Here is a 15,965-nt window from a genome sequence, read left to right on the forward strand (position 1 = left end):
TGAAGCATTAAGTCCGCAGATGGCGAGCCTTCCTCAACCTTCTTCCTCTCTGGAGCTTCCACTTGGTGGTTTGACTCCACTTCAGCTTCACTCTTGTCCTCTGAAAGGCTATTTTCCACTCGTAACAGCCGGGCAGAGGCTCTCTCTCTTCTTAACTCATTATTTAATGGTTCCTTTCCTCCATGGTTTTTCTCTTCAAGCAAGGGTTCTTCCTCCCCAACTTCCCGTATGAGTTCCGGGTAAGTAGGAGTATCCTTAACCCCTTTAAGCAGTAATTTTAGAACAATCGGGGGATTGGGCCAAGCCTCTTGTAATACTCGATCCAAACGTACTCAGTCAGCATCTTTGGGGTCAACACCTTTCCGCAGAAGGATTTGGTGTAACATCTTATCTACTCGTGAGATGTACTCCGATAACTTTTCTCCTTTCTGTTGGTGCATGTGGTTGAACTTATAGAGTAGATCAGCGGTATTCTCCAACTGCCCAAAAAGTGTGACGTGCATTTGTATTCACCCCGCTTTACTCTGATACCCCTAACTAAAATCTAGTGGAACCAATTGCCTTCAGAAGTCACCAAATTAGTGAATAGTGTCCCCCTGTGTGTAATTTATTCTCAGTATAAATATAGCTGTTCTATAACCCTACCAAGACATGGCCGTCCACCTAAACTGACCGGCCGGACAAGGAGAGTATTCATCAGAGAAGCAGCCAAGAGGCCCATGGGAACTCTGGAGGAGCTGCAGAGATCCACAGCTCAGGTGGGAGAATCTGTCCACAGGACAACTATTAGTCGTGCGCTCCACAAATCTGCCCTTTATGGAAGAGTGAGAAGAAGAAAGACATTGGTGGAAGAAAGCCATAAGAAGTCCCGTTTGCAGTTTGGGAGAAGTCATGTGGGGGACACAGCAAACATGTGGAAGAAAGTGCTCTGGTCAAAAGAGACCAAAATTTTACTTTTGGTCGTAAAAGCAAAACGCTATGTGTGGTGGAAAACTAACACTGCACATCACCCTGAACACACCATCCATGTTGTGGGGATGCTTTTCTTCAGCAGGGACAGGGAAGCTGGTCAGAGTTGATGGGAAGATGGATGGAGCCAAATACAGGGCAATCTTAGAAGAAAACCTGTTAGAGTCTGCAAAAGACTTGAGACTGGGGCGGAGGTTCACCTTCCAGCGGGACTACGACCCGAAACATCCAGCCAGAGCTACAATGGAATGGTTTACATCAAAGCATATTCATGTGTTAGAATAGCCCAGTCACAGTCCAGACCTAAATCCAATTGAGAATCTGTGACAAGACTTGAAAATTGCTGTTCACAGACGCTCTCCATCCAATCTGACAGAGCTTGAGATATTTTGCAAAGAAGAATGGGCAAAAATGTCCTCTCTAGATGTGCAAAGCTGTTAGACATCCCCAAAAAGACTTGCAGCTGTAATTGCAGGGAAAGGCGGTTCTACAAAGTATTGACTCCGGGGGGGGGGGGGGGGGGGTGAATACAAATGCAGCCACACTTTTCACAGATTTATTTGTATCATTTATCATTTTCCTTCCACTTCACAATTATGGCCACTTTGTGTCGGTCTATCACATAAAATCCGAATAAAACACATTTTCGTTTTTGGTTGTAACATGACAGAATATGGAAAATTTCAAGGGGTGTGAATACTTTTTCATGGCACTGTATATAAAAGAAGTATTCTATTGAAGTATCTTCTATATATGATATTTGGCTGCTGATGAACAGGGAGCCAAATGGGCAAGGGTTGGGGTGTTTGAGTGCCTTAACAGCCAAAGTTGGGTCTGAGGCTGGGTCTGGACAGAACCATCCTTAGTGGTGACCCCTGAGACAACCAGGGATTCCCTCACTTTGGAGGGATTTCCTCTCAGTTTCTGTTGTGGTTATGGGACAGGAAGTGAAAGGAAATCTCCCCAATGGGATACAGATGGCAAAAATAGAGATTTATAACCCTCCCTTACATCCTTTATCAAAAAAATTAAATTAAAAAGGTGGTGTACATTCACTAATCCCGACCAATGATTTACTCTTAAGGCCATTGCTTTTTCCTTGCAGATTAAATTCCGCTCTGTGGATCTGGTGACCATCGCTGTATTACAACAGAAATTCCAGAGTCCGTTTATATTCCGGGAGGAGGAGCCAACCCGCCAGGTGAGACCATTCCTGCATTCATTTGTATATTACAGCAGCTTTCTTTTGGTGGTATTTGATCACCTGTGCAATTTTTATTTGTTGCGCTATAAACCAAAAAAGAGCGACAATTCTGAAAAAAAAAAAATATATACTGTGTGTATATATATATATATATATATATATATATATATATATATATATATATATATAAAATATAATATATATATATATATATATATATATATATATATATATATATATAAAATATATATTTTTATTTGTTGCGCTATAAACCAAAGAGAGTGACAATTCTGAAAAAAAAATATATATATATATATTATGATATAATATAATATATATTTTTATTTGTTGCGCTATAAACCAAAAAAGAGTGACAATTCTGAAAAAATATATATATATACTGTATATATATATATATAATATTTTATATATATATATATATATATATATATATATATATATATATATATATAAAATATAATCTTTATATATATATAAAATATATATTTTTATTTGTTGTGCTATAAACCAAAAAGAGTGACAATTCTGAAAAAAAAAAAAAATATATATATATATATATATATATATATATATATAAAATATAATATATATTTTTATTTTATATTATATATATATTTTTTTTTTCTTTTTTTTCACTTTCTGCTATATAACATTCCCAATAAAAAAAAATTTAAAATCAAATTCTTTCATCATTTTAGGCCAATTTGTTTTCTGCTACATATTTTTGATTAAAAAAAAAATCCCAATAAGCGTATTTTGACTGCTTTGCGCAAAAGTTATCGCGTCTAAAAACTAGGGGAAAGATTTATGTCATTTTTATTTATTTATTTGTTTTACTAGTAATGGCGGTTATCTGCGTTTTTTAGCGGGACTGCGACATTGCGGCGGACAGATCGGACCCCTAACTGACATTTTTGACACTTTTGGGGGGGACCGGTGACATTATTACAGTAATCAGTGCTAAAAATATGGACTGTTACTGTAATAATGACACTGGCAGGGAAGGGGTTAACCCAGGGGTGATCAAAGGGTAAAATGTGTTCCTATAGGGCAGTGATGGGGAACCTTGGCACCCCCATATGTTTTGGAACTACATTTCCCATGATGCTCAACTACACTACAGTGTGCAGTGTAGTTGAGCATCATGGGAAATGTAGTTCCAAAACATCTGGGGTGCCAAGGCTCCCCATCACTGCCCTAGGGGGTATTTTTATAACTGTATGGGGGGGAGGGGCTTTTTTCCCCCCACAAATAGAGCTTTCTTTACCAGTTTTTATTTTTTGCACTATAAATAAAAAAAAAAAAAAAAGAACAATAATTCTGAAAATAAACAATATTTTTTTACTTTCTGCTATAAAACACATCCAATAACATTTTTTTTTTTTATCATTTTAGGCCAATTTGTATTCTGCTACATATTTTTGTTAAACAAAAAAAAAAAAATACCAATAAGCGTATTTTGATTGGTTTGCGCAAAAGTTATCGTGTCTACAAGCTAAGGGCAAGATTTATGTAATTTTTATTTCTTTTTTTTACGAGTAATGGCGGCAATCATCGATTTTTTGCGGGACTGCGACATTGCGGCGGACAGATCGGACCCCTAACTGACATTTTTGACACTTTTGGGGGGACCAGTGACATTACTACAGTAATCAGTGCTAAAAATATGCACTGTTACTGTAATGATGACACTGTCAGGGAAGGGGTAACTCAGGGGTGATCCAGGGGTTAAATGTGTACCTAGGGCAGTGATTCTAACTGTGGGGGGGGCGTGGCTTGTGAAATGACCATAGAGACTTGTGATCCTATATAGAAGGATCACAGGAGCTCTGTGATCATACCAGGGAGACGAATGGTCGGCTGTGTTTACAACAGCCAACCTTCCTTCTATCTCAGCGGGGAGCGATCGCGGGTGTCAGGAGGCAATCGGAGCCACCTGCCCTGTGCATCAGAGTCCCCGCTGACGAGTGGGGGCGGGGCCCCTAACCTGGTGCCGCCGTACATGTACAGTGATTCGCGCAGGTGCGGCTGCCTGCTTCAGTATATCTGCGGCAGGCGGTCGTAAATCCAATATTTAACAAGGAACTGCAGTCTGCTCACATAATTTGTAATAAACACATATTTGCCATTCTGAAGCTTCCCTATAACCACTTTGAATATTATATGATATGTACTGTGATTCTGTTCTTGCCAAATATGCTGCAGAAATTTCCCTCCACTAAATCTGGTTGCAGCCAAGATGCAATATTGCAGAACACAGAACTCTGCTGTCACCTGCTGGCCAAATGTCAGTATTGTGTTAATTTTTTTTCTTGATTTTTTGCTGAGCATTCTTTATTATATACAGTATTATTATCCACAAATGTAAGTTTTATTCTTGTTTCATCCACAGATTGTACTGGAAATTTCCAAGCAGGAAGAATGGGACGTTCCTATATGGATTATTATCAGCAGCACAGTAGGTGGGCTGTTGCTGTTGGCTCTTCTAGTGCTTGCCCTTTGGAAGGTAAAGTACACTTCAGATATATATATATATATACAGTAAAACCTTGGATTGAAAGAAACTTGGACTGAGAGTGTTTTACAAGACAAGCTAATTTTTTTTTTTTTTTTTTTTAATTTTGACTTGATAAACAAGCGATGTGTTGATATACAATTAGCGCCACCCCATAACAGAGTATAAAAGAGAAGAGGGGCGCCTCTAAGTGTAGCAATACGGTTATATTTAATGAAGGTTCAACATTTAGCAACTCACATGGTTGATGTTTAAAAGAGGCACATCTAAGTATGCAGGAATCCGGGGTAAAGCTGTCCACATAGACCAGGGTGACCAGACGTCTCCGGATTGAGGAAACTGTCCCCGACACAAGTCTGTCCCCAGTTTTTGTCCCCAGATTCAGGGCCGGATTAATGTAGACAAGGCATCCCATGCTGGCTGATAAACAGCCTGGTGGCTCGGATGCTGACGCCCCCTGCTGGATGATCTCACTGCTGCTGTTCAGTGGAAAAGAAGCAGAGCCAAATATGTACTGTGTGGAAGGCTGAGAACGGAAGGTGATCAGATGGGGGGGGGTCTGTTTGTACACAGGTGAAGGCAATGGGGGAGGAGGGGTCAGAGCTGATGCAGCTGCATGGAGAGATGGAGAGTTTAGCTGTTGTGGGGGAAGGGTTAAGAGGTGGCTGCAGAGATAATCTGTGAGAGAAGGGTGCAGAGGTGAGCTATGGATGTGGGGGCAGAAGTGTCCTCTGTGCATAGCAAACCTCTGAACACATGCAGCCCCGTGCCCAGCGCTCTGTGTATTATGCAGTCCCGTGCCCAGCGCTCTGTGTATTATGCAGTCCTGTGCCCAGCGCTCTGTGTATTATGTAGTCCTGTGCCCAGCGCTCTGTGTATTATGCAGTCCTGTACCCAGCTCTCTGTGTATTATGCAGTCCTGTGCCCAGCGCTCTGTGTATTATGCAGTCCTGTACCCAGCGCTCTGTGTATTATGCAGACCTGTGCCCAGCGCTCTGTGTATTATGCAGTCCTGTGCCCAGCGCTCTGTATTATGCAGTCCTGTACCCAGCGCTCTGTGTATTATGCAGTCCTGTGCCCAGCGCTCTGTGTATTATGTAGTCCTCTGTCCAACGCTCTGTGTATTATGCAGCTCTGTGTATTATGCAGTCCTGTGCCCAGCTCTCTGTGTATTATGCAGTCCTGTACCCAGCTCTCTGTGTATTATGCAGTCCTGTGCCCAGCGCTCTGTGTATTATGTAGTCCTGTGCCCAGCGCTCTGTGTATTATGCAGTCCTGTACCCAGCTCTCTGTGTATTATGCAGTCCTGTACTCAGCGCTCTGTGTATTATGCAGACCTGTGCCCAGCGCTCTGTGTATTATGCAGTCCTGTGCCCAGCGCTCTGTATTATGCAGTCCTATACCCAGCGCTCTGTGTATTATGCAGTCCTGTGCCCAGCGCTCTGTGTATTATGTAGTCCTCTGTCCAGCGCTCTGTGTATTATGCAGCTCTGTGTATTATACAGTCCTGTGCCCAGCTCTCTGTGTATTATGCAGTCCTGTACCCAGCTCTCTGTGTATTATGCAGTCCTGTACCCAGCTCTCTGTGTATTATGCAGTCCTGTGCCCAGTGCTCTGTGTATTATGCAGTCCTGTGCCCAGCGCTCTGTGTATTATGCAGTCCTGTGCCCAGCGCTCGGTGTATTATGTAGTCTTGTGCCCAGCACTCTGTGTATTATGCAGTCCCGTGCCCAGCACTCTGTGTATTATGTAGTCCTGTGCCCAGCGCTCTGTGTATTATGCAGTCCTGTACCCAGCTCTCTGTGTATTATGCAGTCCTGTACCCAGCGCTCTGTGTATTATGCAGTCCTGTGCCCAGCGCTCTGTGTATTATGCAGTCCTGTACCCAGCGCTCTGTGTATTATGCAGTCCTGTGCCCAGCGCTCTGTATTATGCAGTCCTGTACCCAGCGCTCTGTATATTATGCAGTCCTGTACCCAGCGCTCTGTGTATTATGTAGTCCTCTGCCCAGAGCTCTGTATATTATGCAGTCCTGTACCCAGCTCTCTGTGTATTATGCAGTCCTGTGCCCAGCGCTCTGTGTATTATGTAGTCCTGTGCCCAGCGCTCTGTGTATTATGCAGTCCTGTACCCAGCTCTCTGTGTATTATGCAGTCCTGTACCCAGCGCTCTGTGTATTATGCAGACCTGTGCCCAGCGCTCTGTGTATTATGCAGTCCTGTGCCCAGCGCTCTGTATTATGCAGTCCTGTACCCAGCGCTCTGTGTATTATGCAGTCCTGTTCCCAGCACTCTGTGTATTATGTAGTCCTCTGCCCAGCGCTCTGTGTATTATGCAGTGCTGTACCCAGCTCTCTGTGTATTATGCAGTCCTGTGCCCAGCGCTCTGTGTATTATGTAGTCTTGTGCCCAGCTCTCTGTGTATTATGCAGTCCTGTGCCCAGCGCTCTGTGTATTATGTAGTCCTGTGCCCAACACTCTGTATTATGCAGTCCTGTGCCCAGCGCTCTGTGTATTATGTAGTCCTGTGCCCAGCACTCTGTGTATTATGCAGTCCTGTGCCCAGCACTCTGTGTATTAAGCACTCTTGTGCCCAGCGCTCTGTTTATTATGGAGTCCTGTACCCAGCGCTCTGTGTAACACACTCCTTTAGGCTACGTTCACATATTGGCGTTGCTATTACAGGCGTTTTTACAGGCGTTTTTTGTGCAGGCATTTTTAGATTGAATAGAGACCAATGGAAAACGCCTGTAATCTGCCCAAAAAGAAGCTCATGTACTTTTTTGAGCGTTGGGCGTTTTGCTTACAGCGTCAAAACGCTCAGATGTGAACAGGGGCCATTGAAATGAATAGGATTTGTCTTGTTGGGCGTTTTGAGAGCTGAGGCTTAGAGCAGAAAAACTCCCCAAAAACGCCCCAAAACGCCTACATGTGAACGGAGCCTTAACGGTTACCAGTTTAGAGTTAGAGTGTAGCTCTTTTTTTTAAATTATTGCTCACGCTCTGGCGATCGCGGCGATACCTCACATGTGTGGTTTGAACAGCGATTTCATTCGCGGCTCGACTTCCGTATACGGTTTTTTTTTGTGCGTGAGCTAACGGTGACGGGGCGGCTACAATTTTTTTTTTTCCCTATTTATTTATTTATTTTTTTAAACTTTATTACAGTTTTTAAAAAAAAATCTGATCACTTTTATTGCTGTCACAAGCAATGTAAACATCCCTTGTGACAGCAATATGCAGTGACAGGTACTCTTTATGGAGGGATCGAGGGTCTAAAACCCCTCCACTACACTTCCATGTATGCAAAACGCCGAAAACTGCGTTTTTGCATACAGCCGTTTTTTAAATTTGCCGCCTTTTGCAGCACAGTAACCCGGAAGTGACGTCATGGACGCCGCCTCCGGGTTACGTCATTGGAGACCCGATCAAAGCCGTTTCCGGCATTGATCGGGACTCCATCCAGCCGGCGGACGTGCCGGCCTGGTGCTCGGGGCTCCCGGTGGAACAGGACATCCCCCTCCCGCTCACCCGGGTAATGATTGAGCGGCTCCCGAGCCGCATCGGTCGTTACCGACGGAAAGCCAACCGTTGGCTCTAAACCACGGTACCGGGATGGTGTCTCTAGCTAGAAGCATCACCCCTGTATAATACTGCAAAGTTTGCCGACGTAGCCCTACGTCACTTTGCGGTAAGTGGTTATCATGTGACCCGCGTTGATATACAGCGCTAACATGCTCTTTGAATTGTAGAATTTGTACCATCATCCTACAAACTCCTCTTTCGTAGAAAAAAAAAATATGTATAGCAAATCAGGAAAAATATATAGCATATACATTTGTTACACAAGCCATGTTATAATTTAATTAATTGAATTAAAGTTTTTAATTAATTTTATTTTAATTATATTTAAAAAATTAAATTAAATATTAAAAATTAATAAATTCTTCTAAGGCTCCTTTCACACGAATGATCCGATCAGATCCTCCTGTCAGTTTTTTTTTTAGGCGGATCTGATCGGATCCTCCATGCATCCCTATATAGGGCAGTGGATGTCAGCGGTGACATGTCCGCTGACACCCGCTGCCATCCGCATCCTAACCTATCCGTGAAATCTGGACGGATGGAAACCCTATTTTCCACCTGTCCAGGGGATCGGATCGGATGGGATCGGACAGGCGGTGGGGGGCAGCGGGGCTCTGACACCTCCCTCTCCGCACACAGAGTGGAGACGGAGCTGTCATCCACCTGCTTAGCGGGGATCGGCGGATCGATCCCCGCTGAGCAGAGAACGGACCGCAGCAGGCAGCGCAGCGTGTGAAAGGGGCCTTAAGGGATGGAGACTCTGCAACTTTCCTTATCGTAACACAGAGTGCATCAGGTGATTATAATGAACCAGATACTACCATTCAGAATCAGTCTGCACAGGACATGGTGACACAAACTATGACACAAACGCTATGTACATAGATCACCCAGAGGGGAATGATTTTTATTTTTTTTTCTCTCAACAAAGTTTGAGTTACTCTTTAACAATGTCAGGACTTATATGTGTATTCTGGGGCATTCAATGGAGGCAACTCCCCCAGACACATAAAATAGTGGAAGTCTAATATTTAAAAGTGTATCTAATTAAAAAAAAAAAAAAAAAAACTGGATCTAAATGACATTTAGAGGTGCATTTGCAAAAACATTTGCAAAGCTATTTGTCCTTTGAAATTGCCTCTGTGTGATTGGGGCCAAAAAACAATGTTATTAGGCTATTTTCTCTTCAGATCGAATGTTCTTCATACAGTATAGATTGATTTTTTTAAATACCGCAATATGGCCACTAGATGGAGCTGAGAATCATCAACTTCATCTAGTGACCATATTGCAGTATTTTCCTGATTCCATTTATTCTGTAAAAAAAAACCTGAAGACAAAATAGCCTAATAATATTATGTTTTGTGACTGTAAGCTTCTAGAGGACAGGTACCGGTGTCAATGTACAATATATGTAAAGTTCTGTGTAAATGGTTGGCATTATATAAATACCTGTAATAAATAAATAAAAATAAAATGAGGGTATTTTTTCTCCAGGTTGAATGTTTTTCATTAATACAGAATAGAGACAATTAGTAAAATACTGCATTATGGCCACTAGATGGAGCTGATGTTCAATATTCACTATATTTACTAAAATTGGAGCATTCAGAAGTTTGTGCAGCTGAGCATGGTAACCAATCGGCTTCTAAATTCAGCTTGTTCAGTAAAGCGTTGACAAAAAAAAAAATAGAAGCTGATTGGTTTCTATGCACCAGATTTTGCACTTCCCAGTTTTAGTAAATCAACCCCTGTAAGCTCCTAGGAGCCAGGTACTGGCGTCCGTGTATAATATATGTTACGTTCAGTATATGTAAGGTTCTGTGTAAATGGTTGGTGTGCTATAAAAATACCTGTAATAAATAAAATACAAATAAATGAGGGTATTTTCTCTCCAGGTTGAATGTTTTTTCATTAATACAGAATAGAAGAATTAGTAAAATAATGAATTATGGCCACTAGATGGAGCTGATGTTTAATATTCACAGTGGTCATCAGCTCCATTTAATGGCAACACTGCAAGATAACATTCAATCTGGAGAGAAAATTGCTTAATGACATTTATGTTTTGTGAAATTGTGACTGCAGGTACCTTGGGGGCAGGGACTGGTGTCAGTGTACAATATGTGGAAAGTTCTGTGTGAATGGTTGGTGCTCTATAAATACCTGAAATAAATAAATACAAATACATGAGAGTATTTTCTCTCCAGGTTGAATGGTTTTTATTAATACAGAGTATGAGCATTAGTAAAATATTGCATTATGCCACTAGATGGAGCTGATGTTCATTATGTACTATAGTCTTTAGCTCCATCTAGTGGCCATATTGCAAAATAACATTTAACCTGGAAAGAAAATAGCCTCATAAAATTATGTTTTGTGAGATAGTGACTGCAGACTCCTAGAGGGCCAGGGACCGGTGTCAATGTACAATATATATATAATGCACTGTGTAAATGGTTGGTACTATATAAATAGCTGTAATATATAAATAAAAATAAATGAGGGTATTTTCTCTGCAGGTTGATTTTTTTCATTAATACAAAATCGAAGAATTAGTAAAATACTGCATTATGGCCACTAGATGGAGCTGATGTTCAATATTTACTCTGGTCATCAGCTCCGTCTAGTGGCCATATGGCAAAAACACATTCAACCTGGAGAGATAATAACCTAATACCATTAATTTTAGTCTCCATTTTCGCAGAACGAATATACATGCAGTTTTCTCTCCAGGTTGAATGTTTTTCATTAATACAGAATAGAGACAATTAGTAAAATGCTGCATTATGGCCACTAGATGGAGCTGATGTTCATTATCTACTGTGGTCATCAGCTCCATCTAGTGGCCATATTGCAAGAAAACATTCAACCTGGAGAGATAATAGCCTAATACCAATTATTTTAGTCTCCATTTTCGCAGAACGAATATACATGCAGTTTTCTCTCCAGGTTGAATGTTTTTCATTAATAGAGACAATTAGTAAAATACTGCATTATGGCCACTAGATGGAGCTGATGTTCATTATTTACTGTGGTCATCAGCTCCATCTAGTGGCCATATTGCAAGAAAACATTCAACATGGAAAGAAAATAAACAGCATTTATATTCGTTCTGCGAAAATGGAGGCTAAAACGAATGGTATTAGGCTATTATCTCTCCAGGTTGAATGTTTTCTTGCAATTTGACCACTAGCTGGAGCCGATAACCACAGTAAATAAGGAACATCAGCTACATCTAGTGGCCATAATGCAGTATTTTACTAGTTGTCTCTATTCTGTATTAATGAAAAACATTCAACCTGGAGAGAAAACAGCATTTATATTCGTTCTGCGAAAATGGAGGCTAAAACGAATGGTATTAGGCTTCTCTCCAGGTTGAATGTTTTTCATTCATACAGAATAGAGACAACTAGTAAAATGCTGCATTATGGCCACTAGATTGAGCGGATGTTCATTATTTACTGTGGTCATCAGCTCCATCTAGTGGTCAAATTGCAAGAAAACATTCAACCTGGAGAGGTAATAGCCTAATACCATTCGTTTTAGCCTCCATTTTCACAGAACGAATATAAATGCTGTTTATTTTCTTTCCATGTTGAATGTTTTCTTGCAAACTGGCCACTAGATGGAGCTGATGTTCCTTATTTACTGTGGTCATCAGCTCCATCTAGTGGCCATATTGCAAGAAAATATTAAACCATGACTAATAACATTATTTGTTGTGAGATAGTGACTGTAAACTCCCAGAGGACAGGGACTGATGTCAATGTACAATATATGAAAAGCACGGAGTAAATGGTTGCCACTACATAAATAGCTGTATTAAATAAAATAAATGAGGGTATTTTCTCTCCAGGTTGAATGTTTTTCATTAATACAGAATAGAAGAATTAGTGAAATCCTACATTAGTGCCACTAGATCCTACATTAGCGTCGCCATTTAGCACCATCTAGTGGCCATATTGCAAGAGAACATTCAACCTGGAGAGAAAATAGCCTAATAACATTCGTTTAACCATTTCTGGACCGGAAGGTTTACCCCCTTAATGATCAGGCGATTTTTTGCGATTCAGCGATGCGTTACTTTAACTGACAATTGGACGGTCGTACGACGCTGTACCCAAATAAATTTCATGTCCTTTTTTTCCCTACAAATAGAGCTTTTTTTGGGGGGTATTTGATCACCTGTGCGATTTTAATTAGTTTTTTGCGCTATAAAAAAAAAAAAGAGCGACAATTCAGAAAAACAATATTTTTTACTTTCTGCAATAAAACATTCCCAATAAAAAAAATCTAATTTTTTCATAATTTTTGGCCAATTTGTATTCTGCTTCATATTTTTGGTAAAAAAAAATCCCAATAAGTGTATATTGATTGGTTTGCGCAAAAGTTATCGCATCTACAAACTAGGGGAAAGATTTATGTAATTTTTATTGTTTTTTTTTTTTTTTTTTTACTAGTAATGGCGGCGATCTGTGATTTTTTGCAAGACTGCAACATTGCAGCGGACAGATCGGACCCCTGACTGACATTTTTGACACTTTTGGGGGGACCAGTGACATTACTACAGTAATCAGTGCTAAAAATATGCCCTGTTACTGTATTAATGACACTGCATGGCAGGGAAGGGGTTAACATCAGGGGCAATCAAAGGGTTACATGTCTCCCTTGGGGGTGCTTTCTAACTGTGTGGGGAATGGGCTTGCTGAGTGAACACAAAGACCTGTGATCCTAAATAATAGGAACACAGGATCCCTGTGTTCATTGCTGGCAGACCAGTGGTCTGTCGTGTTTACATCGGCAGACCGCTGTTCTGTCTCCACGGGGAGCGTTGCGGGTGACCAGTGGACATTGCAGCCACCGGACCCGCTGATTGGCTCTCCCTGTGGCTACTCGGCCCCCACTGGTGGTCCCGCGAAGCGACGTATAGGTGCGTAGTTTTGCGGGACAGTGCCAACCCGCCGCAGCAAAACTACGGCGACTGCTCGGCAAGTGGTTAACTGGTTCCCCACCAGCTGCCGCAGATATACTGCGGCAGGCTGGCTCCTACATGTACGGTGCTTGCCTGAAGGCCTCTAGGGGGCGCGTGTGTTGGGTGCCTCCGATTGCTGACTGATACCCACGATCGCTCCCCGCTGAGAGAGAAGGACGGTCGGCTGTTGTAAACACATCTGACCATTCTTCTCCCTGCAATGATCACAGAGACCATGTGATCCTTCTATATAGGATCACAGGTCTCTATGATCATTTCACAAGCCCCCCCCCCCCACCCACAGTTAGAATCACTACCCTAGGCTCACATTTAACCCCTTGATCACCAACAGTATTAACCCCTTCCCTGCCAGTGTCATTATTACAGTAACAGTGCAAATTTTTAGCATTGATTACTGTAGTAATGTCACTGGTCCCCCCAAAAGTGTCAAAAATGTCAGTTAGGGGTCCGATCTGTCCGCCGCAATGTTGCAGTCCCGCAAAAAATTGCAGATCGCCGCCATTACTAGTAAAAAAATAAAAATAAAAATGACAGAAATCTTTCCTGTAGTTAGTAGACGCCATAACTTTTGCGCAAACCAATCAAAATACGCTTATTCCGATTTTCTCTTTTTTCTTTTTTACCAAAAATATGTAGCAGAAAACAAATTGGCCTGAAATGTTAAAAAAAAAAAAAATGTTAAAAAATTTAGATTTTTAATTAAATTTTTTATTTTTTGAGAATTTCATATAAAAGAATGAAAAATATTGTTTTTTTTTTCAAAATTGTCGCTCTTTTTTTGTTTATAGCGCAAAAAAAAAATCGCACAGGTGATCAAATACCACCAAAAGAAAGCTCTATTTGTGGGGAAAAAAGGACGTAAATTTCGTTTGGGTACAGCGTCGCACGACCGCGCAATTGTCCATTAAAGTAACGCAGTGCTGAATCGCAAAATAGGGCCTGGTCAGGAAGGGGGCAAATCTTTCCGGGGCTAAAGTGGCTAATACAGAATAGAAGAATTAGTAAAATCCTGCATTATGGTACTGGTATTTTCTCCCTAGGATGAATGAGTTTCATAAATTCAGAATATGAGCATTAGTAAAATACTGCATTATGGCCACTAGATGGAGCTGATGTTTAATATGTACTATATTCTTTAGCACCATCTAGTGGCCATATTGCAAGAGAACATTCAACCTGGAGAGAAAATAGTCTAATACCATTTGTTTAAGCCTCCATTTTCACAGGTCGAATGTACATGCAGTTTCAGAGGAACCCTTAACTGTTTTAGCAGCTCGCTATAGTTGAATGTTACCCTGGTTTTGTATAGTAATGGTTTGTCTTTTACCTGGTCTACAGTTGGGATTCTTTAAACGCAGTCACCACGAGAGAGAGGAAGAGGATAAAGTCCTAGAGTGAGTCGAGGAAAGCTGAGCGGTCAGCCGCAGCCCGAGCACGCGCCTATATATTCAAACCTATAGGGGCCAGAGGGAGGAGCTGGCTGGAGATCTGACGACAGAAGACAAATGGACAGATGCCTTCTTGCACAAGACTGAGTGGGTAGCTCTGACTTCACCAGCAGACGCTACCTCAGGGAACAGGACGAACGAGCTCCCACTTCCACCCTCGGCCTCTATTTATTTCTATCATTATTGATCGGACGTTCGCTGAACTTTCAGCCAAAAGAACTGAACTTGTAAAAAGCTCTGACAGGTTCTGCTCAGGGATCAACCAACTTTGTCACCACCAATCGGTGGAGACCAATGTCCTCGTCCCTGGACTCTGTGTCTGGATTCATTCCTTGTGTTTTCTAGTTGTTTGATTTTTGTTTTTTTCTATTGATTTATTATTAGCATGCCACTGTAACCTGGCTGGGGAAGAGGATGACGCAACGCGTCTGGGCGGATCGGATAAAGTTGTTTCTGGGTGTTTCTTTTTACAGACGTTTGTTTTTTTGTTTTGTTTTTGTTTGTATTTTTTTTTTTACAGAGTTCATCCTTTCCCCGAATATTTATAAAGAAAAAATCAGGAAGAGCTTTTAAAAGATGAAAACAAAAGTGCAACAGTTTGGGAATAAAAATAGCAAATTTTACAAAGGAAAAGGGAGAGGCTTGTAACTATGTACATAGGCAGACTGGCAACTTTCGGCCCAGGGGGGGCAAGTACAAACCAGAGGCCCATGGTGCAGCAACTCGGCCCCCCCCCCCTCCCACTTTCTCTCACCCTCCCTCCCACTCTCCCAATCCTCCTCCTGACCCCCATTCCAAGCTGAAGCCCTGCTCCAGATACTCTCTACTTACCGGCTGAATCCGGGTTCCCGACCTGGCCAGCAGGGGGATGGTTGGGGGGAGCTGGGACAGCTCGGTTGGGGCTGGCTGGGGCAGAAGAGTCTCCAGTGGGGCATGGAACCGACCTCTGCTCAGACCCAGTTTACACCATCCATGCTGGGGGGGGGGGGGGCTGTGCTCTGTCCTTGTCTTTATCCCGCACTCAGTAGGTCAGTGGTGGGGACTTTTTACTTCTCTTCACCAGGAATCCTTTAGGCATGTCTGTGGCAGAAGCGGTGCAGCCTTTTTATGGGGCATCAGAGCGGCCCGGGGGGGCAATTGCCCCCCCCCCTTCCAGTCCTCCCCTGACTATGTATCACTTTCAGGGCTGGTTCACACCACAAATACGCCCTCCAGATCCGTTCATGCA

General features: G+C 42.0%; 1 protein-coding gene across 2 annotated transcripts in view; it reads left to right on the forward strand.

Annotated features, from left to right (window-relative positions):
- The window catches only part of ITGA11 (integrin subunit alpha 11), a 315,267-nt gene extending 300,064 nt beyond the window's left edge, over positions 1-15,203 (forward strand). For both annotated transcript variants that reach the window (XM_082253001.1, XM_082253002.1), the window contains 3 exons: positions 2,075-2,170; positions 4,587-4,700; positions 14,628-15,203. In XM_082253001.1, the coding sequence (XP_082109127.1) occupies positions 2,075-2,170; positions 4,587-4,700; positions 14,628-14,687 (270 nt within the window). In that variant the 3' untranslated portion in view covers positions 14,688-15,203. The remainder of the gene's footprint in view (positions 1-2,074; positions 2,171-4,586; positions 4,701-14,627) is intronic.
- The last annotated feature ends 762 nt before the right edge of the window (positions 15,204-15,965 follow it).

The sequence above is a fragment of the Pelophylax lessonae genome (assembly GCF_965119305.1).
Source record: "Pelophylax lessonae genome assembly, chromosome: 4".
Taxonomy (NCBI): Eukaryota; Metazoa; Chordata; class Amphibia; order Anura; family Ranidae; genus Pelophylax; species Pelophylax lessonae.